This window comes from Scomber japonicus, chromosome 14, assembly GCF_027409825.1.
Source record: "Scomber japonicus isolate fScoJap1 chromosome 14, fScoJap1.pri, whole genome shotgun sequence".
Classification (NCBI taxonomy): Eukaryota; Metazoa; Chordata; class Actinopteri; order Scombriformes; family Scombridae; genus Scomber; species Scomber japonicus.
In genome coordinates this window covers 8,787,896-8,813,505 of record NC_070591.1, presented here as the reverse complement: position 1 = coordinate 8,813,505, position 25,610 = coordinate 8,787,896, and the positions used below count along the sequence as shown (strand labels likewise).

The 25,610-nt window shown below is 40.0% G+C and overlaps 2 protein-coding genes and 1 non-coding gene across 3 annotated transcripts; all 3 read left to right on the top strand.

Moving 5' to 3' along the window:
- Window positions 1-207: 207 nt before the first annotated feature.
- On the top strand, window positions 208-15,369 carry wipf1b (WAS/WASL interacting protein family, member 1b). Its single transcript, XM_053332714.1, has 9 exons — window positions 208-407; window positions 9,159-9,261; window positions 9,792-9,909; window positions 10,151-10,312; window positions 10,425-11,184; window positions 11,606-11,703; window positions 11,935-12,156; window positions 12,976-13,092; window positions 13,490-15,369. The coding sequence occupies exons 2-9, from the start codon at window positions 9,202-9,204 to the stop codon at window positions 13,540-13,542; spliced, it is 1,590 nt and encodes a 529-aa protein (XP_053188689.1). The 5' UTR covers window positions 208-407; window positions 9,159-9,201; the 3' UTR covers window positions 13,543-15,369.
- Window positions 15,370-16,131: 762 nt separating this feature from the next.
- trnas-cga (transfer RNA serine (anticodon CGA)) lies at window positions 16,132-16,213 on the top strand. The gene has a single exon. It is a non-coding gene; the product is annotated as a tRNA-Ser (tRNA).
- A 543-nt stretch (window positions 16,214-16,756) lies between these two features.
- Window positions 16,757-25,396, top strand: gpr155b (G protein-coupled receptor 155b). The gene is made up of 20 exons (XM_053332713.1): window positions 16,757-16,841; window positions 17,372-17,591; window positions 17,841-17,988; window positions 18,186-18,315; window positions 18,407-18,585; window positions 18,795-18,947; window positions 19,100-19,167; window positions 19,676-19,847; window positions 20,523-20,678; window positions 20,957-21,040; window positions 21,207-21,330; window positions 21,458-21,542; window positions 21,975-22,062; window positions 22,208-22,433; window positions 22,538-22,615; window positions 23,026-23,189; window positions 23,496-23,591; window positions 24,220-24,284; window positions 24,359-24,496; window positions 25,267-25,396. The coding sequence occupies exons 2-20, from the start codon at window positions 17,434-17,436 to the stop codon at window positions 25,313-25,315; spliced, it is 2,361 nt and encodes a 786-aa protein (XP_053188688.1). The 5' UTR covers window positions 16,757-16,841; window positions 17,372-17,433; the 3' UTR covers window positions 25,316-25,396.
- The last annotated feature ends 214 nt before the right edge of the window (window positions 25,397-25,610 follow it).

The window sequence follows — 25,610 nt, the reverse complement described above, 5'->3', positions numbered from 1 at the left end:
TGAATGTATATCTATTCAGCTCTCATAACCTTGTTGTAGACTTTATTTAAGTCCTAAACTCCAGTGGGAACCCCAGCATTCAGCTCTCCCCTCCTCCCTCAGGTGGGGAACTGAAAAAGAGGAAGTAGCTCTGCTGTATATGAGCTTTTTTTGTGTGCGAGCAGAGGTGGGACTTCTCTGAATGTGTAATCTGAGATGTGAGTTTAGAGGAAGAGGAATAAAGAAGTTCTACTCAGTGCACAATGTTTTTTTTAAAGATATTTAGATGCTGCTAATCTTCCGCTTTACTCTGCTTTCAGCTGTATGTGGCTGCTCTTCACATTTTGCATTTTTATGAGGAATGAACTGAGGTGCTTCTTCTACTGTCTTCTGAACATACTGCTGATTCTTCTATGGACACAGATTGAGTAAGTAGTCTTTTTTTAACCTTGTTTTTATAGATTTAAAAAAAAAAACAACAACATTTGGGGGTTTTAGACTAGGAAAGACTACCGATACAGTAGGTGTTGCTTAAAGTCAAGTGTTTCCTGAGTATTACCAATAATACAACAATAGTCATACATGTCAGTTAAAAGAATAAACAGTGATTTAACACAGGAATTTGTATCTGAAGTCGGACAGCAGAGGAGAGTAAGGCATAGCTCTGTTAAACTCAGTCGTGTTTTTTAAATGCTAACCCACATGACAGGAGTGTGATCTGAATATGGCGCAAGAGACTAAATTTACAGAGACCAGACACAGTACACTATCTCTGAGTTAGACCCTATTTTAAGGCGAGCTTTGAAGAATGTTCGTTTGACTCTTCGAGCATATTTACATCATCTGCATTACAGACCAGATGTTACTTTCTTTATAACCTCCTTGTGAGCGTTTGTGCCTAGCTAAGTTAAAAAGGTGATGTGTGATACGGTAATGTGATATTTGATCAGTTCAAAGCTGACCACAGGGAGGTGAGAGGTCAAGGTCAAGGTTCATTTTGACATCAGTGCATTTGTCCAGTATTTATTGTGGTAGCGATAAGGAGGTTACTTTTCACTTTATTTGATGCCTTTGATTGTGTGTCTGTGTAGATCTACTGTGTCATTACCCTTCAGTACCAATGCATGAGAGATATTTGAACCAATTAGTCAGTGTTTGACATTAATTCGATTAATCTGAAAGCTATTATAGTAAATTCATAGGGCTTTATCGTATTTGGTCTGTCAACTTCGATTAATATAAAAACACATTGAATATGAGTAAGCAAGCAAAATAATGGAAATCTATAGCATTTTGATTATCCAGAGTAACAGAAGGTGAAATAAGGTTTTTCAGCTATACTATAACATCACCAGAAAAATTCATACGAAGGAAGTGGCATAGTTGTGTAAGTTATGTTGTAGGATGTGGTTTAATGCCATTGAGGAAACCCATAAAAAAAACTTTCTAAACTTTTAGGTGCATATTCAAATCTATTTAAGTTACATCTGTATTCTTGTCATATATCAAGAAGAAGCACACTTGCACACAAAGAATGCTTGTTAAATAGCTATCCCTCAAATAGGCCGACAAATACACGGGAGACTTTCTATAGAGGACGTTCATTTGTGAACATTTCCGTCATGAATTGTGTTCGGCATTTAATTCTTTATTTGAAGAACCTTCAAGAGGTAAAATTACCCTGCTGAGTTTAAGTATGAAACACCAGCAGCAGAACCACATCTGTTGCTAGATGTGTGTGTGTGTGTGTGTGTGTGTGTGTGTGTGTGTGTGTGCGTGTGTTTCTGTGCGTGTGTTTCTGTGCATGTGTGTGTGAGCAAATGCATGTGAACGCACCACAGGATGTTAGCTTAGCCACTCAGCACTGTTCCTGCACTGCCGACACATTTATTACTACTCTGGGCTGCATTGAAAACATCTAAAATTACCTTCTGCTTTAGTTCACTTTCAAAATCAACTCCGATCTTGATCTTTTTTTATGACTGGTGGCTCTATAAATCTATCCTGATGATTGCAGTGCAGGCAGGCATGTAAATATAACACTATATCTGGATGTTGCTAAGTGTGTTTGTTTTAGCTTATTGTGTTAGCTTAAACATTAATGTTTATTATTGAGCCGCCTGACAGCTTGGACGGTTTGAAGGGAGAAGTGATGGTGGGTTTCAACATAATGATATACCCCTCACCACCCTCCATCACCCCTGTTAAAACTATAACATGTTTCTGCATTGCACCACATAGTCCTTTTTTATCCATGCCAAACAGTGACTTAAACTTTTTGCTTACTTAAAATAATCTAATCAAGTTCAGTTGTTGAATTTAATTAGAAGTTGAAGCCAAATGAAATATAGTTTGGGGTTATAAAGTCATAATTTTGGCTTTTATTACCTGCTATGGACACATAAACTGTGTCACTTAACAATCTACCAAAACTGTTATGTCCCTTTTTTTTAAGCAGCCTTCAAAGTGAAGATAAGTGAGTTAAATCTCATTTATTTTCATGCATAAGTGTCAGAACATATTTGCTGAGTTCATCCATTTGTGGCGTTAAAGAAAGGACAGTAAACCAGTAAACCAGGGCTGGAAAAGAAACACTGCTGTATTGTGATTATGAGTCCAAAGTGTGCAACTATGCATGCGTGTGTGTGCGTGTGTGTGTGTATGTGTGAGTGTGTAGTAACTCTAATGAGGTCGCCAAGCACAGGAGGTTCAGAGGCAGGATGAAGAAGCCTTTTTATGGCCATTTGTAAACTGAAACATATGTGAGCCTTATTCAGCATGTGTGTGTGTGTGTGTGTGTGTGTTTTAGTGTGTGTTAGTGTGTGTGTGTGTGTTTTGACGGTGTCTCTTCAAAGGATCTCCACCCTGAATCCCTCATATCTCCCTCTCTGCTTCACTCCGTCTTACTCCCTCTCTCTGGCTGTCCGTCAAAGGAGCCATTGTGAATGCTTAGCTAATATTAGGCTGTGTGTGTGAGTAACAACTAGAGAAAGGGGAAGTGGTTTAGCACATTTTTAAATTTCAACACAAGCCTTTTTTGTGTTTTTCCAATGACAGAAGTTGATGTCTTTCAGTATACACTTCCAGCTGCTTCAGTATCATACAGTATGTAAATCTTGCACTGAGTGGTAGTCAGCTCATGATAATGTTTGGTTTCCTTTTTTCCAATAATTACATGTGGGGACAAATTCTTTGTTAAATGTGACTACTGTGGTCAAACTGACAACTGTGTCAGCCACGTTCACACACCGTGACGCCCCCTCCTCTGCAGCACATACAAACCTTTAACAGGCTCCTGTCTTCCTGCCTGATTTCATCTGCTAGGCTTACATCTGCAGTGGTGTCAGCATCATGTCATCACCGCTGCAGGAAACGAGTAAAAGGTGTAAGTGTTAGTGTTTGTCCTGCTTTAAACTTATGAAAGCATAGGAGGTATATTTGAACAAATTACACCATCGACTGTAGAGAGCGGTGACTGTGTTTCCTCCGAGCCCTGTTCCAACGAACCACCTACCCGCTGAGTTCAGCCTGAAATGCTGAACTTTTATCAATTCAGCATTTTTTTTTTTACATGCAATAAAGTACAAAGCTCAAAGTGATAGAAATACATTCCCATGCCACAGAGGACAAATAGAAACATCTGCAGTTGTTGGCACAGTGGAAATATGCACATGTGCATTTGGCTTCAAATCTTTCAAGATTGCCAGCACGGCTTCAAATGGCAAGTTTTTCACAGAGGTTCACAGCTGTCTCTGAGTGACATTTTCCTATTCAGCTAAAGCCAAAACTTTACCCTAACCATGGTTTAACATTATGAGCTGTAATGGTTCTAAAACAAGAGTCATTTTAACTATTATATGATTAAATGATCAGCAGACAATTAAGTGATGAAATGTGTCCAGTGATTGGCTGGTTCACATATGCAAATAATTTCCTACTTTTCTCTGCTTCATATGATAAAATGAATGCTTTTGGGTTAATGGTCATGCTAAGTAACCAAAAAAAAAGGCTCTGTTGACTTAGTGATGAGTATCTAGATTTTGATTTGTTTATTTGGCTCAAGCTATGATCACACATCTTATCATAGCTCTAAAACTTAGTCTATGTTTTCACTAACTGCGTGGCTGCCCAGTTTGTTTGTTTCTTCCATCATCACCAGACGTCTCCTCCTGGTCGCCATTTGTCCCGACAAATATTTGGATTAAATAGTTCATCTAGCATAAAGTACAAACACTGTTAACATGTGTTGATATTAGGATGAGTGTGGCACTGTCTGGCATGAAGCAACTGTTATTTGCTAGGATTCAATGTTAGTATGAATGGTTTGTGTCAGGATTAGAAGATGAGTGAATGGATGTATGAAGATTAAGGCAGATCATACTGTAGTTTCAACTTGTTTTTAATAAAGTCACAATGAAGCCAGACTTGAATATCTTCTCACTGTTTTCCTATAGTTATAAATACTCACCAAGTTGTCATTAATTAAAATTAGACTCAAATATGAAACGTTAGGTAGTTTCTATGTACTCCATCTTCCCCTTTATTCTCCAGAAACATCTTTAGTTCTGCAAACATCATACATACATACATTACATTCAGAGTCTCCATGGGAACTATAGCAGGTTTAAGCTGTCATACTGAAACTTGAGCTGTACATGCTTTCCTGTTTATGGTCAAGTGTATTTTCTTTGAAGTTTTGCGGGCTGTTTCCCATCATGGTCTCTATTGAGGAAACAGGACAGTCATATCAAGGATACATGTAAACCGCTTATTGTTATTAAAACCTTGTCAATCCAGACTGGGTCAGTATATTGATCGCTTTGTGGCCACAGCTGATTTAAGGGACCTGCTCACATAAACTAAGCGGGGGGGAGGGAGAGAGAAAGTCTTTCATTTTTTTTGTTTTTGCCAGACTGGTTGCACATATAATAGACTTTACTATACTATAGACTATTACTATAATCAACCGTGAAATGAGCCAATTATTAAATTAATGGCCAACTATTTTGATAATTGATTCATCGTTTTTGAGTGATTTTTGTAACACTATTTTCTGAATATTTTCTGGTTTCTGTAGTCTACGATGATAGTAAACTGAATGTCTTTGGGTCCTGGACTGTTTTGAGGAGATCACCTTGTGTCATGATAAAACAGTGATGGGCATTTTTCACCATTTTCTGACATTTTATGGACCAAATGAATGGATGAATCAAGAGATTAATTGATAATGAAAATAGTGGTTAGATGCAGCCCTTTATTAGACATGTTTGTGCTTTTGACAATCATTTCTAGTTAAACTGGACTGTGTGTGAAAAACATAAAAAGTTGGCAAAACTCTGAAAAGAAACCCAACACATTTGCAAATGATTTAACCACACACACCACAGGTTTCACGCACGTGTCAACTGTGTATGTTTATGAAGTTAATTTTAAGTGGAAACATGTCGCTGCGGCTGTTACTCAGAAACACTCTTCAGAATTGTTCTTAGCGTGTTCCTCTTACATGCTGCTAAACTTTTACTATACCTCTTAGGCAATCAGTTTGATCAGGTTTGGATTCATCACTCTGAAGCAGTTTGGGTTTAGGCACAACGTTAAATGACTGGGTTGGATTTAGACGTGCAGGCCTGAGTTCAGGTGTTCAGATGGGGGAGTCATGCAAGAATGGACACCAACAGGTTGAGTGTGAATGATTTAAGCTATTGCACATTTAACGTTTCTTCTGTTACTTTGCTTCTGTAAAGTTTTACAGCATAATATAAACTGAGGGTGTAAATGCATTTTATTTCGAGTCAGTGGAAACTGTCATTTGTGTTCAAAGGAGAAGAAAGAGGAACAATCTCAGTATGTTTGACTTTGAGAGTGGCAGACCATGCAAGAACAGTTTAGGCAAGGCAAGGCAGCTTTATTTATATAGCGCATACCATACCCAATGGCAACTCAATGTGCTTTACATAAAACAAACATTTAACAGTAAGAATTGGAAACAAGAAACATAAACACATGCAATTTGAAAAATACAAAAAATAAAATAAAAAGTACAAAAAATAGAAAGAGAGAGAAATAAAATAAAAACTAGACTAGAATGCAGTATTCAATGTAAGGTTGCAGCATAAAATAATGAGTTGCTTTAAAATCATCAAAAGGACATAGAGTGAAAATGAAATATTACAATGTAAAGTGTTTTAAAAGAGCTCAATCATAAGCACAGGAGAAGAGAAGTGTTTTTAACCTGGATTTAGTTCTGCTGGTAGTTTGTTCCAGTTGTGTAAAAGCTGCTTCACCATGTTTAGTTTGAACTCTGGGCTCAACTATCTGACCTGAGTCAGTAGATCTCAGAGCTCTACTGGGTTTATATTCTGTTTGACTTTGAGGGTGGCAGACCATGCAAGGACAATTTACATTAGATGGTAAGGAAGTCAGATGGTGAAACTGAGAGAAACATGGTGCGAGAAAGAGGTTGACACAGGATGAACATCTAGAAGAAGATGAAAAGAGCGAGCGAAGGAGGGAGGAAGATAAGTGATAAACAAATGAGAGCATGAGATCCGTGCACAGTCGAGGGGAGGAAACTGAATGAAAGTGATGAGGAGAATGTCAAAATGATGCGTACCTCAGATGGAGACGCATCATCCTGGCAACCGGATGGCTGCGGTGCTGGAGCCGCTTGTGACTTCCTGTTTGTCAGCAGCATACAGGAAGCAAGAGGCCCTTAGAGGACGGTCTGACTATATGTGTGTGTGTGTGTGTGTGTGTGTGTGACTTAAAATGAAGTGAGAGGCCAGGCCGTGTGAGTATTTGTGTGAGGGGAAGCAGGCCGATTTCGGAGTGAGCGTGAATGTGCGAGCATGTATGTGATGAGGTCTAAGGTGTGGTGTTTACTGAACGTGTTCTTCTCGCTGTTTGTTAAATTAGCTTCTTAACGTTCATGTTGTTGTACAAGTACTGACCTTTCTGATCTCAGTGCAGTTTACTCTTTTAATCAGAGGCAAAATAGGTGAAATTAATGCTGTAAAACTGATACAGATTCAAACTGTTTGTCTTTATGAGTGATAATCATTTTGGCTTTAAATGGAGATATGATATATATGCATCTTTGGCACTTACTTCAGCCACATATTCCACCATGTTCATCTACACATCATGATGATGCTAACAAAGCTTTTGATATAATTCTGCTTAAAAATCCCTGTTTAAAATACTTTCTGTATGTTACCATAAAGTTTAAAGGGAAGTGTTTTCATGTTAGTGATTAGGTTGACCAATGTTTAATATTTCCTCTTTTTTGTTGTTGAGCTCTTAAAGTACTGTGCAAAAAGCAGCAGTCCTCTTCGGTACACCTGCACAGTTTTTCAGATACTTGGCAGGACGATTTTTGCATTTTGGATAAATTGCCTCAGTTCTTCTTTAGTGGATTTCGGCGTCTCAGCTGCTTCTCTCTCTCTCTTCATGTAATCCCAGATTAACTTCATAAGGTTGAGATCAGGGTTCTTTGAAGTCCCAACCATGTGTTGTAGTAGTTATGCAATGTAAATATTTGGGATTTTTTTTGTATGTATGTGTTTATAGTATTTGAAATGTAGATAATTTGTTTATATTTTCCTCTTATGGTCCTGATCTACAGAAAGGACTATGTCTCTCTTCCAATTCTAAAGATGTACTTTGAAGCAGCCCCAGTTTAAAATCTTATATGTTAAAAAATAATTATGTGTGATTTCTTGTACAGTTTGCAGATGAATAAGTCAGTAGTTTAAACTCCACACAGTATCCATCAGCCAGACAGCTGCTGCAGCACGACTCCCTGTGGGATGAAGTTTTCATCCATGTTGTTTTTCTGGCCTCAGCTAAAGCAGCAACGATGTCAATGCAGATGTTTTTCCATCAACTGTAAATGGCAAAAGACCTGCTTGGACCTCACTTATTGGGATGTCACCAAAAGTGAAACATGCTGAAACGTTAACAGTGAAACAGCAGTTTTGCATGTACTGTAGTTACACTCAAAGCTGAAATGTATTACTGGTCTCTGTCAGTTTATTAATAAAATGTGATGTGATAAAATATGTAGTTCCCTGCCAGTGGTTATATTTACACCATTTCAATTAAGGATGGAACATTTTTTTTACATGCATATTTTTCCTAGTGAAGCTTTAACAAAAAGGAAACCCAGAATCTTGCTGCTCTGCACATTAGACCCAGAGATTATGTGATGGTGTGTAAGAAAGCGTTAGTTAAAAGCAGCAACTGGTTATCAGTCTTGTTGTGAAGTCATGTTCTGTGGAGGTTGACTCTGAAGTGTCTGCAAGATTAAACATTTATTGTAAGTCTGTCATTGCCTGCAAGCTTACTATCAACTGCTATGTTATCATTCTTACTCCCATATTTTAATTTGAGCATTTATGTATTTTCTGCACATGCTATGTCTACTATATCTCTACTTCCAGTTCCTCAAGAAATCTACAATTTCTGGAGCATAGCTTGCGAAATTCCCACAATTTCACACTCTCTGGGCATATTTGCAAGATGTTGCAATTTAAACATTTAAAGATGATTCAGCTTTTATGTGCCAAAGTGTTATATTGCACCCACTAGAAGTATGTTTTCAAGCACAGCATCTTTTGACATCATATGTTTAAGATTATTCTGAAGGAATGTTTTGAACCTTAAAATTGGGTGTACCACTTGCCACCATCTTGACAGTCACTAAGCTTGAAGGTCTTTATTTGTGGAGCGAAATAAAACCTGGGTGGAGCTGAGGTGAAATTAGCAAGTAACAACCACCACAGCTGAATGTGATGGGCTATCGGTGTCAGTCAAGCAGATAAACCCCTTAAAAAATATATCAATCTGTATCCTGTGAGATTTTATATTAGACTTTCAAACTCATCACCAACACTCATTTTAAGGAAGTGAAAGTAACTACTGTAACCAGTGTTTTATGCAGACAGAATTTATAGTCTTGTTTATCTTTAGAGGATTGTTTAGGGTTTTCTAAGTCACTCCTGTACAGTCAGATGATCACATCTAGTTGCCAAACAAGAAAATGCAGCTTTAGACTCTTTTGTATTTGCTTCAACATTAAGCTGTGTTAGTTTCTGCTTGCTTCAACTAGTCAGTCATACAGCTGAATTTTTGCTTTTTCTGTCCACGTTTCTCATGTGTGTGTCTCATTTGTCTAACAGGGTACAGCGTCCAGTGCAGACAAAATAAAGTGGAGAAAGGAAGATGCCTGCTCCGCCTCCCCCACCACCCCCAGGGCCTCCCCCTCCTCCCACCTTTCATCTTGTAAGTCAGAGAGGAGTCTGTCTCCTTGTCTCTCTATCTGTCTGTCTGTCTTGTCTGTCTCTCTTTCCAGTAACATCTATCCTTTTGACCTTGCTCAGCAGAGCTATCTTGTGGACAAATCATGTCATGACATCCTCACTCTTGCCACCAAGCATGTTTCTCCTGCTGTTTGGTGTCTGTGAGCCCAAGTTTCTTCCAGTCACTGCCTGTTATTGCTCATTCAGTTTTACCTACGCACTCTTATCTGCTTCTCCCCTTTTTATGGTTTAAAGTGGTATTACACACTGAAAGTCAAACAAAAAAATCAAATTTTTGGATACAGTTTTGTACACGCATCTGACTTCAAGATGAGTCATCAAACATGTGGTTTACAGGAAGAACAACAAGACAGGGATGTTTATAAATGTTTTGGCATATATTTGGCACATAATGAGAGATTACTGAACATTAAAGAATGTGATTCATATATATTTCACTGTGTCTTACTCTGTCTCAGTGACTGTGTATGCATGTATGTGTTTGTGATTCAGGCCAACACAGAGAAGCCACCTCCGCAGAAGGGGAGGTCTGCTCTATTGTCTGACATCAGTAAAGGCTCTAAACTAAAGAAGACTGTTACCAATGACCGCAGTGGACCCTGTCTGGACAGTAAGTCAAGCTTATTTCAGTAGCACTCATAATGACTACCTTTATGGTCCTTAAACAAGGAATTTGGTTTTTAGCTTGGTGATAAATGAGTCACTAATAAGTTAAATAGCCAAAGAGTGGGTTAGGTTTAGTAGAGGTGGTTGAAGCCCTGATCGGGCCCATTAGCCTGATAATCCACAATGCATCTGTATACAAATGTACATCAAACAATTAAGCTAATCATTTTATCTTGTCCTCACAGAACCCAAAGGAGGAGGAGGAGGAGGTGGTGGTGGTGGTGGTGGTGGTGGTGGAGGAGGAGGTGGCGGAGGAGGTTTTGGTGGTGGAGGTGGTGGTGGTTTAGGTGGCCTGTTCGCAGGAGGGATGCCAAAACTGAGGTCTGCAGGAAACAGCAAGTCCAATGGTAAAAAAAAATTAATAATAATAACAACAATGATGCAGGAAGCACTGTGTCCAACAGTGTGAGAACACCATTAACATAGTTAATTTTAAGATTTGCCTTTTTTCTTCTCCAGACTCAGGACCCAGTCGAGCACCGATGCTCCCCCCAGGAGGCCGCTCTAGTGGCCCCAGTCCCTTTGGTGGCGGTGGAGGCCCCAGCCCCTTTGGTGGCGGTGGAGGCCCCAGCCCCTTTGGTGGCGGTGGAGGCCCACCTAAACTCCCAGGAGGCCCACCTGGTCGTAGTAATGCCCCTGATCTTCCCAAGGGCCGCCCAAGTTTCTCAAGACAAGACACTCCAGGTGGCCCCCCTCCCGTACCCAACACACCTCGACCAACCCAGGGCTTCCAGTCTCGTGGAGGCCCACCACCGCCATCACTCCCTGGAGGACCCAGACCCAGCCATGCTTCTGCAGCTATACCTCCTGGTGTTCCATCAGGGAGGCATGGACCTCTCCCTCCACCGCCAGGAGGCTCCTCACCTGGGCCACGAGCAAGCTTCTCCGGGCCACCTCCTCCACCCCCCAACAGCAGTCGACCTACTTTACCGCCAGCTCCTGGAGGGAGGCCTCCACTTCCTGATGACCGGCCTCCACCACCACCAGCTCCTATGGGCGGTCATAGACCATCTATGCCCCGTGATTTCCCCCCTCCTCCTCCTGCTGTCAACTCCAAACCGCCCTCCTCTGTCTCTTCCCCCTCTCGTCCTTCCCCTGGTGGAGGTGCACCACCTCTCCCACCAGGCCGACCGGGACCTCCTCCTCTCCCACCCAGCCCAGCTGGAGGTGATGATCACAGCACTCCTCGTCTACCCCAAAGGAACAGCTCACTTAACAGGTACTGGTAAAATTTGATCTGTTCTATGTTGATAGATGTTTAGCAGTGAGACAAGATGTGTACACGTTTCCTGTCAGGCATCAGATAATGAGAAAACGCTCTGGATTGTTGAACCTCTCTTGGTGGCTGTGTTGAAATGTGCATAGATTTAGATCTAATAGCTGTTCTATGATGCAGTAGGCCACTTGTCACGCAAACTTCTTCATGTATCCTCTTTCTGCAAGGAAGTCCCTTTTAAAAAAAAAAAAAAAAACTAGACCTGTTTAAAAAAGTTCTTTTGACATAAATAAAATGACATTTGAAGCATTAACACGTGGGAGCCATCCAGTTCTGATTCACTGCATTATTCTTTGTTTAGCATAATTTTTTACTACAATATTGTGTAATGGATGTATATATTAAGTGTGTTTGTCCTCACCAGCAATACTCCACCTCCATCACATGGTCGGGCAGGACCTCTCCCTCCTCCACCAAACGAGAGACCGCCATCTCTTGGAAGAAACCCTTCAGCACGCTCAGGTTAACAGCCTTGATTGATTAATTAAATTGTGGATTACTGCCGCATAAAATCCTCATGAAAGTGTTCAAGATATTTCATTTTATTGAAAAAATAATTTCAGGAGTCACTATAACCCTCATTGAAAGTTTTACCTACACATCTTTGATAGAAGCTGATTTCAATGTATTATCAGTATCTTTCACATCTTCTGTCATCGGCTAACATGTCAATTTTTATGTCTTCCTTCAAAGGACCCCTTCCTCCCCCTCCTCCCTCAGGTCGTAGCGTGGGTGGGGGAAGTGTGAGGTCATCACAAGCACCTCCTCCTGTAGGTCGGCCTGGCCCAGAGCCCCCTCGTGGTGGACCTGGCGGTAGACCTCCACTCCCTCCGGACAGGCCTGGGGCAGGAGGGCCCCTTCCTCCACCACCCATGGGCAACGGCTTTCAAAACTCTCACCACAACCAGATACAGGGTGAGTAGATACCAGAAGGTGTTAGTTTGGTTTATCTGAGTATCGAAGTAAACACAGTTCTTGGGGCCAAAAACACTGGGAACTGTATTTCACCACTACATGATAAGATGGAAAAAGGAAGACAGTGCAAAAGTGCATATATAGCAAATTTTAGGTAAATTAAAATTCTGTCATTTTGCAAAACAGGTCTAATATATGAATCCATATGTGTAGGCTGGACCCTCTTAGTCTCCATGAGAGAAACTTGTTGCCCCCAGTGTTGTTTTTACCAGAAGTTCCACTGTGTTCAGCTATGTCAGAGGAACCCACTGCCCTCCGTTGGTGTTGTTTTTATCCCACTGGGCCAAAAGAGACAGTTTGATTTGGGAGACAAGATGTGATGGAGGGCCCTGAGTGCCCTCTCCCAGAAAAAAATCTGACAGTTCTTCACAATATTTTGTGACTATGTTGTGCTCTTGAAAAGATTTTAGACCCAGAGACATGCTGTAGTCATTTCTGGATATGAAACTTTACTGACTGAAATCTGACTCTTAATTGTGGATCCAGAATCCACAGATTTCTCATTTTTTAATTTGAAATCTAACCTCTGTTTATGTCACATATCTTCTTTTGCATTGTGTCAAATCCAAAAATGTGAGGGACAGAACTTTTGCAATCTCTTCATGCTCTGTTAAAATAGTTGACTAGTCAGTGACTTGCAAAGTCTGTGTCTGTTATTGCACTACATGTATTCATGATGTTCCTCGATCTTGTGTCACAAGAGTTTTGTCAGTATGATGGAGGACCGATTCGTTGACCTCTTTTTCTCTCCATCAACAGATGAGTTCGAGTGCCGGTTCAATTTCCATCCAGTGTCGGACTTTCCTCCACCTGAGCCCTACGTTCCTTTCCCAAAGACTTACCCCAGCAAGCTTGCCAAGAATGAGGGCGGCAGAGGTCTGTATCATGTTGTTATTCCAAACAGTAAAAAACAAGAGCCCTGCTTTCAGCATTACTTGTGTGCAGTTTGTCCAGCGGTATTTCTGAAATGTACATAAATGCATACTCTGTTAGCCTGTCCAAAAGTAGCCTGCAAGATACAAGTGAAATCAGTTTTATTTTAAACACTAGATGGTACTGACTTGAGCTAATACTGCCATGTTTGATCACTTTTTCCATTGCTAATGAACAACCTTTAGTTGGATCTTTCGGAAACACAGACAAATGGAACAGTAACCTGATGTGAATAGAGCTGGACTGTGGCATACTGCCCCCCTGTGGAAGAAAATGAAATATTCTCTGGAAAACTTAAACACCAACTCTGTCACCAACTGTGTATTTTGCTTCTTTGCAGGTTCTGGTAAGAAGGAAAGAGGAGCTCCTCCTCTTCCTCCTATAAACAGGTGAAGAAGAAGTGGCACCCATCACACACACCTGGACCTACTTTCTCTATTTTCCTACCTTTCTCTCTTTCTCTTTCTCTCTTTCTCTTTCTGTTGCGCTCATCGTGCTTTGACCTGTGGCATGTGGATCATGTATGGACTGAAATATGGACCTGAAGTACAGTTGGCCAAGTAAAAGGACAGACTCACAATGTGGAGTTTGCATTATATGCGTCTTTAGCAGCAGAATGGTAGCATTCAAAGACCAAAGCATGTTCATACTCTGGTATACTGTATTCAAATAAAAAGAAAAAAAAAAAAACGCAGGCACTATAAAAAAAAAAAAAGAAAAAAAAGAAAGGAAGAAAAATCAGGTTTACAACTATGTGTGGCTGCAGCTGCATGGTGCGTTCTAGGTGGGCTTTGTCTACCTGGTTGCTGTGAGACGTAGATCACTTATGAACAACAGTATTTTCACAAAACTTTATGCACATCGACTCCCAGAAAATGTTTTCATCCCATTCTACAGCAATTGATGGAGGGAGTTCATCAATTCTATGCCTAATATTATATCTTGCCACCCACTTACACTTTTAGAAGAAAACTGTAGCATGTGTGACCCTCCCAGCCTGCTTACACAGACCACATTAGGTGAAGCTAAATCAACATCTTATGGGGAGATTATTGTCAACATCGACGTCCCAGGGTTATAATGACGCAAGAGTGCAGAGTTTATTATGAAACCATTTGGCTTCCTCAGGGGCGTTGAGAAGCTATTGCTCATTTAATTTGCTGGTATTTCCAGTGTGCCTTTTTCTATTGTAATTTCAGGCTGCTTAAAAGAGTTAAGGGAATTAGCCAGGGATGCCTTTTGTGCCTTAAATTATGTGTATGTATATAGTTCCCCTGTTTGTTCAGCTGGATTGGATCACCTCTGATGATGTAAAAACAGCACCGTGACCGGACGTCAAGAATGTTTAGTGTAAGAAGGTGTCGTAATAACACCGCCATTGCAATGAAGACTTCTGTTTGTTATTACGATGGACTTGGAACCAAACTAAACATGGCCCTGCCACTGCTGCATAAACCATCAGGGGGAACGCGGGTGTTTAATTTGCCAAAGCCACATGTGCCTTCACAGTATGTACAATTTACAGCTGTGCATTTTTGTTTGAACCACTGAACGGTACTATTCATTTGATTGTCAGATGTGAGCATGCATGTAATGCTTATGATTTAGATCTGTTTTAAAGGACATTGTATGGGAACTTGGTATTGGTTTACAGTTGAACTGATTTTTCATTTGCTGTTTTGTTAAAAGCTTACTTACTATGAAGGAACTGTGTATGTATCGATGTGATTTAATCAAAAGGTATTGGAACTTTATTATTTTAAGTTATGTTTCAGAACTGTGCAGTATTATGTTGCTTCACCCAGCACTGCTCTTTTTGTATACATGATGTATTAACATCAGGTGTTGGTCAAAAAAACAACAACAAAAAAACTTTTCTTAAAGACAATCAAACAGAATTAAACCTATTTACATGAATAAATAAAATGCTTTACGATGCTTTATGTGCTCTACCTCGGGTGAAATGTGCTTTTATTTGACTGTACATTTTAAATAAATAAATTGAGAGTACAACACAAAGGAAGATAATTTGACCAGAACCCAGATGAAGCCATTTGTTTTGTATTCTTAGATAACCAATATGCATCCTTTTATATGTTTGTGCAATAAAGCTGGGCAAAACATTCATTAAAATGTGTTGTATGAGACATTGTCTGGGATTTTGGCTATTATGATATATATAATATGAAATACTGTAGCTTAAGTGTTGTCATTTATACACCATCCACTACTCAACAACCTCTAATTATCATTCCTTATTTTTTCTTAATACAGCATGCCTAACTTAGCTACATAATTAATTATCTATGAACAATACCAAGCTAACATGTTAGCTAACTTACTTGCTAGTACCGAGGACTTCGGGCAAGCTGTAAAAAATGTGTATGAGGTGCATGAGATAACATTAGACTCGTAATCTGATTACTTTCCGGAAAGTAATCTGATTACTTGTAATCTGATTGCTTTCCCAAAATTAAACTGATTACTTGGTATCTGATTACTCTCCCATATATATATATTGCTTTGGTTGATCTTGATAACTATCCTGACGCGCCATCTGTTTTTGCACCCTGTTATCATCATCATCATCAGCAGCACATACTAACACCTTCAAAGTTGTGAAAAAATACCCAACAGACCAATGGAGGACTCCAGAAGACCCACTGCTGCGAAAAGAGGCTTCTAGTTTGCTGAATTCAAATTACCCAAGATGCAACGTAACTTCTTAAAAAAAACATGAAAAACACAAAATACAAACGTGACCTGCTGGACATTAAAGTGTAAGTGAAAGGGTTCAGCAAGTATTTATACACGTCAGCATACATACACATCTTATATCAGTTTATGGTCTCTGCTCTTGCATGTAAAATCCAGTAAAATCTTTCAAGCAGTTCTTGTCTAGCTGAGCTTTTTGGCTGGTTAGAAATATTATATATTGACTCAGAGATTTTTGATTTTATTGTATGATTGACAGTGTAGTTGGCTGTGATGGCCGAGAGGTTAAGGCGTTGGATTCGAAATCCAATGGGGTTTCCCCGCGCAGGTTCAAATCCTGCTCACAGCGTTGATATTCACATCTTTGGTCAATGTAATTAAATAAATGATTGTTGTTGTACATCATTGTTTCATTAAAAAGGACAATTCACCAGTTATTAAAAGCATCTTAAAGACTGTAAAATATCTGTGAAGTAGCACCGTATAGATTTCACACAATGCAGCACATTTCATGAGATAAACAATAGCCAGGAATTTAAAGGGAATAGCCATAAAAAATGTCTGTACTTTTACTTAGTTTGAGCACCGCTGTTTGAAATTGAAGAAATAATGTGATCTTATACAAACAATTCAGAGAAAAAAATATGACAAACCACTTCACTTAGTTTGCTATTCTTTGGTGGTCACATTTTTTTAATTCATCACTCAATAAGCTTTGAGCTGCAGTTGCCCTCACATGAATGGACCAGCCTATTGTGTCACCCACGCAACATGCTTCTTAACCAATCACAGTCGAGTTCTGAAGCGAAGCAAGACGATGATTGGCTGAGCCGCCTGTCAGTCACTTTTCAGGGGCGTCGCCACTCTCGGCAGCTGTCAGATCCAAAAGGCGAAAAAACACCCAGCTTGTTCAAGCACGCAAGTCAGTCAAATCTCACGCTTTTCTGCATAAAAAGATGGTCTTTTAAGTGACATAGGTAAGCATTTAAGTTTCTAAATGATTCAATATGTCGTTGTGTGTGTTATATTCGTGCCAGATGCGGAGGATGTAGCTTCCTGCTGATGTTTTTAGCATGCAAATAGCGCTAGAGCTAAGGGTCAGCTGGCAGTGACAAACAGCGCTGTCTTGGTAAGCTTTTATTTAGCTTTAGTGACATAGCTTTATTTGGCTACAGCGACATTTTACTATATAAATCTCCTGTTATTGACTGTGCTCACTTAGCTAACAGTATGTTTAACATGGGGCACCCTAATAGACAGCTACCTTCTTCCCCTTTTTGATGTATACAGTGTGTTAATATGTGTTGTTGTAGGTTTCCTCCAGATGAATCAAGTGTTTTCTCTTTGTGACAGTCATTGTCATGCTCCCCTCTTTATCATTAGACTGTTAACTTCCCTTTAACCCCCCCTCCCCTCCAAAACCACAATTTTTCTCCTCCTGTCTTGTTTTTCCCTCATTCACTTCTACCTCTAATTATAAATGTGTTATCTCCTTGCCTTCCTCCAGAGTGCTGATATTTCCCCCAGCCATCACCTGACCCCTCTGGTATCCCCCATCCCGTCATCACCATGGAGACTGCCAACAACTATGTGCTGATCCATGGGAAGAACATCTCCCATAATACCCTGGCCGGCGCCGCTGCCGGGCCCCACATGTCAATCGACAAGCTTTTCCCGGCTTTGCTTGAGTGCTTTGGCATCATATTGTGTGGCTACATAGCTGGCAGGTAGGCATGCACAAAAATAGATGCACACTAACTAGATCTCCAGACCATTTTAAGTGGTGTTTGTTGCCCCATCGAACCTTTAATTTACTCCTCAAAGTGGCATTGCTAGTAGCGTTCAAAATAACAATATCTAGCCAAATGTCTTGTTGTATACATGGAGTATAGAGTCATCCAGTGGAAATACAAAAATGAAAAACCACTCTGTGTTTTATATGTGTTAAAGGCTATTCCCTCCGTTCTTACCCACAGGGCAGATATCATCACAGGGAGCCAGGCTAAGGGTCTGGGGAACTTTGTGTCAAAGTTTGCTCTGCCAGCTCTGCTCTTTAAAAACATGGTGCTGTTGGACTTTGGAGATGTCATCTGGGCGTTTCTCTGGAGTGTCCTGGTTGCAAAGGTTGGTGATTGTTTTTGTGTCTCTGTGTGTATGTGTGCTTACACTTTTTTTAGTATGTGTATGCCCTCTGTTTTTTATCTCATGATGGTTTGAGAGGATTCTGGTGTATCATGTAAGATAACACTGTGCTTAAAATAACCTAACACTTAAACCAAAGTAACACACATCTGACTTTGTGTCCTGCATCCTGTTTGTAGGTGACGGTCTTTGTGCTGGTATGTGTGCTGACACTGATGGTGGCCAGTCCAGAAAACAGATACAGCAAAGCCGGTCTGTACGCCATCTTTGCTACGCAGAGCAATGACTTTGCTTTGGGATACCCGATAGGTGAGGCAGAGTAACACTGCTGTGTACTCCTTTTTCAAGTTGTCAGTGGAAAAGAATACTAATGCATCTCTATCTCTCTCTGTTTTTCTAGTTGATGCTCTGTACCGGAGCACATATCCAGAGTACCTCCAGTACATCTATCTAGTTGCTCCAGTCTCCCTCATGATCCTCAACCCCATTGGTTTTGCTCTTTGTGAAGTGCAGAAGTGGAGGCAGGCCAGCCATCCACAACACAGCACAGCTGGCATTGTGGGAGTTGTAGTGCTACAGGTACTGGAGCTGATGTTTTTATGGTGAATAATAAACCATAGTAAATGTAAAGCCACATTAAATTAGATTTAAAGGCCCAGTCTGTACATTTGTTGCTGTCTACCACGCTTTATTTTTGATACTATTATTTGTCAAAGTCAGATGTTCTCAGATCTTCTTATCAAGTGTTTAAAAGATCTCTATGAAACTCTTACTCTCAATCTCTACAGGTGTTGAAAAACCCCATAGTGTTCATGGTGATCGTGGGAATCGTCTCTCATTTTGCCCTGGACCAGCAGATCCCAGCTGTGCTGTCAGAGTTCATAGATGGCCTGGCCAACTCTTTTGGAGGAGCAGCCTTGTTTTACTTGGGCCTCAGTATGGTGAGACTGGATTTGTTTATACTTTTTAATCGCCCTGTTGTGACTTCAGTGAAGCCTTATTATTGTATTTTCGATACTTAACTTAGTTTTCAACTCTTCTAAATCATGAAGAATGTTATCATTATAAAGACATCTGTGTCTTTCTGTGCCAGGTCGGGCAGCTTAGAAAACTAACCAGAGACACTGGAGTTGCCTTGATTCTGCTCATCACAGCCAAACTGTAAGTGGAACTATGCATGTGCGTGTGTGTAGTAGAGGATGGGGGTTGATGGCTATAAGTTAGTCCTGGAGTTATATTGGACTATATTATATTCAGAAGTGTTTTATCATGAATGGGACAAAATATTAGACACACCTCAATATAATGTAGTCCAATGCCACACCCCATCTATGGCCTTAAAATGATATGTGAAATAAATTCTAAAATGCATCTCTGGCACAATGCCAACAAATATTCAACCTTAAAAGCACCACAAAGAAAGTTTTCATTGCAGTACTGCTTTATTGTGTTTAATAATTATAATAATCTGTTAAATCGTAGCCACACTGGCTTGTGTATCCCAAACCATGTTGGAAATTTTATTGCAGAAGCTTTCTGGGTTTTATGGCTAATCCTGCCAACATGTGGATAGTATTTGCTCAGTCTGATTTTCATTAACTGGAACTGCTTAAACCACTAGTTAATTATTATAATTTGCATGTTTTCTCCGTTCCTATTCTCTTCCCAGGCTGGTGATGCCGTTGGTCTGTAAAGACATGGTGGATATTCTGGACGTAGGAGTAAACAGCACGAATGCCAACCACACCAGTTTGTCTAACTTTGCTTTCCTATATGGAGTCTTCCCAACCGCACCTAGTGTGGCCATCTATGCTTCACACTATAACATGGAGGTAGAGGTGGTGAGTACTGTAAGAAAGAGCTAAGCAACAGCAATATTTGATACATTATAGTTAAATAGAAGCCATTAAGTACACAGTTTAAGCACTTTTTATGAAATGCATAAATCAGGACTATAAAAAAAGAGGAATCCTCTATTTAAAAAAAAAAAGGCTTTTAAGCTTTAAAAAAGCATCTGAAAGCAATTTGACCTAAAAACAAGTTGTCCTTGTCATGGTGTGTCAAAATTGTGAGGCCAATACCAATCTCTTGGTCAGGTCACATGACAGGAAAGCCCATAATCCATAAAAGGATCACACACACACACACACACACACACACACACACACACACACACACACACACACATGTACACTCACACAAGCCTAACAAGCTGAGAAAATGCCAATTTTTTGCTAACAGTGTGTCATTTGAACATTTTAACTGTAAACATAATACACATTATTTATTGCCCTCTGAGGCCCCCCATGCCATGACACCAGCCAGCTACAGTATATTCCTGACCATTAGATGTGATAGTGAATCATGGGGATGTTATGTAATTTTGTTAACATAGAAAAGACGCACTACACTATCAACATGGACAATCAAAATTAAGCAGATTGATGAAAGTCTGTCGTAGCCAGATTTTGAGTCATTTAGTGTCTTTAATTTCTCTCTCTCATCTCTCTGTCTAGGTAACATCAGGGATGGTAATCAGTACATTTCTCTCTGCGCCGATCATGTACGTGTCGGCTTGGTTATTAACAATCCCTCTGATGGATCCAACGCCCCTGGTGACAGAGCTTGAGAACGTTAGCTTCAACATCAGCATTGTCAGCCTCATAGCACTGGTATGTGTGTTTGCATATGTGACCTGGAGTTATAGGGCAGTGTCCCAAAGAGATTCAGTCAAGCTGTCAAGAATGAATACTGAAGGACTTGATCTCTGTTTAGTCAATAAGAAGTAAAATATCAGTAAGATGAATATGAACATTACTGTAAGAGCTGTTTTTTCAGACTTTATGGGGACAGAGATGTGGTTTTAAATACATTTTAGATGCAGATTAGTCATTAATTTAGTAAATATAATGATTGAGATGTGTGATCATGTGCCTGTCTTTTCTCTCAGGTCTGGACTATAGCCGTGATGTTGCTCAGTAGGAAGTTTAACAGACTTCCTCACCTCTTTGCCTTAAATCTTTTCCTGGCTCAGGTTGGTCTTCAGTAGTAATTTACAGCTTAAAAATAGAAGATTTATTTCAGTTTTTGTGCAGCATATGCTTCATGTTTTATTCTAATGATAGTTGAAGGTCTTGTTTTCTGTTCATTTATCCAGTTGCATTGCCTCACTTTCATACTCTCATTCTGCCCTACTTTAGTTCCTGGTGTGTGTCAGTATGATCCTGTGGAACTTCTTAGTGAAACAAGAGGATAATCTGTTTGGCAAAATTCTCACCTTCACTCTGCTCTACGGGTCTCTGTACAGCACATACATTTGGACAGGTGAGTGAGTGTATTTGTGTGCGGTTAAAAATACCTCAGTTTTCATCAGTTTAACACAATTCTGAAATAGAAAGTGTTTATTCTGTTCACACTGGTGTCTGCATGTATGTTTTGCTCTCTCTTTTAGGTTTAATACCGCTGTGTCTGGCTCTGACTAACAGGGATGATCTGTTGAGACTGCGGCCAGGAGTCTTCATGATTTTGGGCTGGGGGTAAGTCAACACAGCCAAACACCACCGGATATTTCTCTAAATCCTTTCAAATTTTCCAATAATAACCTTGTTACAAAACAACAGATCAACATTAATTCAATTAAAATATTTGCTTTCCCACAAACTGCTAGACAGAAATGAACATTATAAGGGAGACAGCGTCATCTATTGTAGGTTGTCTTGACTTGTTTTTTTGACATGCAGAATAACTTGATACACAAGGGTTTATGTTTTTTTTTTTTTAAATCTGTGCATCATGTAATCATCCACTGGTCAATGGTCAGAGGAAAAAAATGTGGAAAAACAAGATAATAAAGTGAATTACTGACAGGTAGATCATGGAAAATGCTTGGAATTAGCAAGGTTTGAATTGTGTGTGTGTGTGTGTTTGTGTTTGTGTGTGTGTGTGTGTGTGTGTGTGTGTGTGTGTAGGGTTCCCTTTCTGATGGTCGGCAGTCTCCTTCTAACTGGAGAGAGGACTGATACCATAGACTCTGCCTTCTTCTACGGCAGAGCTCAGGTTAAAAACTCACCATTACTACTTTCAGTTTATTTGCATGTTTTCCTATTTTCTCTACTTTCTGCTTATGATAAATAATTTCTTATGAATCCCAGAATAAACTCATATTTAAATCTATTTTGTATCCTTTTCTATTCTTCTAAAGATAATCAGTACAGCAGTGGTGCTTGCAGTTAGCTTGGTGCTTGGTGCAATATCTTTGATGGGTCTCAGTCAAGGAGACAGGGAGCAGAGTGGCTACCAGGCCCTGAACAGAGCTGCTTTAACAGGCATCAATGATGAGATGAGGACCCCTGGTGGTGTGGAGGATTCACAACAACAACAACAACAGCAGTCACAAACCGCCAATTCCCCTGCCAGCATCAACTCAGGTAGCTGGGTTCTGTGTGTATAAAGAAGTCCACAGCTTCAACCAAGCAGTGCTCACAAGATGATCAAGAAGTAAATATCTCTACTGTTTCTGTTGTGTTGCCAGACCTCCACAGCTGTTCTCCTCTCCAGTCGTTACCTGACATGATCGCCAGCACGCAGAGGGAGCACACAAACAACACAGGTAACAAACACACATTAAATCATTTAATCCTTCATCCATTGCTTTATTTCCCATTTTACTTGCATTAGACAACACTTTAAATATACTGTATTAATAATTAGCATGGCCAAAATTTGCAAACTCATTAATCTCCAAAGACCTGATATAAAATTATGCATTTCTAGGCTTGGTTTCATATTCAGCTTCACATTTAAGATTTAAATGTTGCCACAGAAAACAAAGAAAGATGCCAGCATTAGAGAATTTAGATTAGGTGTGCACATTCATAACTTACATTGGCATCCTTATCATTTTAAAATTCATTATTTCTCATTTGTAGTCAAGAAAAGTAAGAAACAACATTTGTCAAGGTGTAATGAAAGCTCTGCAGTGAATGTAATTGTGGTAATGTGTTTTTTTTTTCTCTTCAGGTCACATTGGGGAATTGTGTGACGGGCAGCAGCAGCAGAGTTCGTCCTCCCCTTCAGAGCAGCCGCTGAACCTGCCACCACCTGCTGGGCTTCAAACCACCGACGACAAACAGACAGTCAGACACGTTCTACTCTGTCTGCTGCTCATCGTCAGCCTGCTCGCGGTGAGAATGGATTACCCTGTTAATGAGTGTGTGTGTGTGTGTGTGTGTGAATGTGTAAGTTTAATTAGCAAATTAGCATTAAGAAAAAAATGTAACCTGACAAAATCACACATAGTGACTGTGTAGATACTAGATGCTTGTTAAATGAGATGGAAGGTGTAAAAGGAGGCCTGTGTGTCACATTAAGATACTTGAAGGGTTTAAGGGTTCGCTAACCTGTTCAGTATGTACTAATGATAATAATGATGGTAAGGAAAGATGAAATTCCTGGTGTCTGACTGATTAATGCTCCTGTCTATAATACAGAACCTGTCCAGCTGTTTGTGGTGGTTGTTCAACAAAGATCCAGGAAGACTTTATCTTGAGCTACAGTTCTTCTGTGCGGTGGCAAACTATGGACAGGTATCTCTATGTGTGGTGTGGGTGTGTGTTTACGTAGAGTATCAGGCACACTTCCATGTCTATATTTTTCTTCTGGGGCTTTATTATATATAATATTTTTTACATGATTTACAGTTCAAAAAACTTATCTAATCTTTTATTGAGACTACATGCAGCCCCTCATTTTAGCCGCTCTCTGAGGCTACGTAATCAAACAGTAGTAATCAGATTTAGCCTCTATTTCCTGTTCTTTACTTTAACCTTCCTGTCGTCCTCCCGGGTCAAATTGACCCTGTCTGTTTTGGCTCTTCCTTCCTTCCTTCCTTCCTTCCTTCCTTCCTTCCTTCCTTCCTTTCCTTCCTTCCTTCCTTCCTTTCCTTCCTTCAACAACAAACAACAACAAACTTTAGGTGAACGTATGTCAAAACTTTCAGCCTGTGACATACGTTCACCTAAAGTTTGGGATCTTTTACCCTGTTTAATATAGACATCCAACATCGTAACAGAATAAAAATAACAGAAAATTAGAAAAAGGCATCATTTAAACATCATGTTTAAATGTTAAACATGAGGTGAGTACCACAGCAATGCCTTCAACTCAACCGTAACTAAAACCTAAATACTGTATTTCATCTTGTGTTTCTCTCAGGGTTTCCTCTCTTTTGGGATCTTTGGTTTGGACAGACACCTCATCATCCTGCCTTTCAAAAAGAGGTGAGATGACACTGAATGGTTTCTACAGTAGATTCATTTTAAGACACTACAATAATGTTTTTTTCCTGTTTCAGGTTGCTCAGCTTGTGGCAGGGCAGGGACAGTGAAGAGTTGAGTCCTTCAAGTGTACCAGAGGAGGTCAGACTTACCTGTACTCAGTTTGTCCGCTACCACAAAGACCAGTGTGTACAAGATTTAGTTCACACACGCAGGTACGAGTGCTAGTACTACATTTTTTTTGTCTGTTAATTTGAATGTGTCAAACAGTGTCTGTGTCTTCTCTGTGAAAAGCTTTGATTTCAAATCATGTCTCCATTATCCATTTATATATGTTTTGTTTTACATCTGAAGTGTTTAAATGGTCCCATGAGCTAGTTTCTGATCCTGTTCATTTCCACACTAACTACTGAGTCATTCATTTATTTTCATTTGATTCTTCAAATGAAAATTCTTAATGTATGGATTTTCCTCTGCACCCTCTTTGCATGTTATCTATCTGTTGATCTGTTTTGCTGCAGTTTTTGAGACCCTCTATCCACCCAGTCCTTTTACCCAGAACAAATTAAAGTTGAGACATTACACATCTCTATGTTATGGTACAATAAAGCTACATCACGGTTTGCACTACCTGCTCAATACTGCAGCCAAACACAAATATATAGGAGCATTAGCTGTAGTTGCATGATTGCAAGTTATAATATAAGAGTCTAATTATTAAGAACAGAATATATCTAATATACATATATATAGGGCAGTTTTTTAGGCTGTGTTTTCCCTTTTTAGTCTTCAACTATAACACAATTTCTATTGGTCTTAAGTTATTTTCTTTTCTTCTAACACATACAAAATTCTTCCCATTATTCCTTTTCCCTTTCTCCCCTTTATTTAATCCTTTTCTACCCGTTACACATGACCTTTTTTCCTCCCTGCTTCCCTTTGCCTGCCCATTTCCCCCTTTCTTTTCTTCTCTATCACACCCTAGTGGCTCAGGGGAGAGTGTGAGCGCTTCGACAGGTGAATCCTTCCTCTGATAATGACAGGTTTGGAGGAGGGGGAGGAGGAGGAGGACAGGAGGAGGAAGGGGGAAATGGGCTTTTGAGACATTCCCCTTCCTGTCAGTCGCAGTACCCTCTACCAAATCAGGATCTCCAGGCCCAGCACCTCCAGGAGCAGCTACACAACGAGACACAAGGTCTGCACCAGATTCACCAAACTCACGATCCGGCTGAATCCTGCCGCCAATGTTCTCCCCCATCCCGACCCCACCTGGAACCTGAGACTGAACATATTTTGAACTCTGATATCCCAGAAGAGCAGATTTACCAT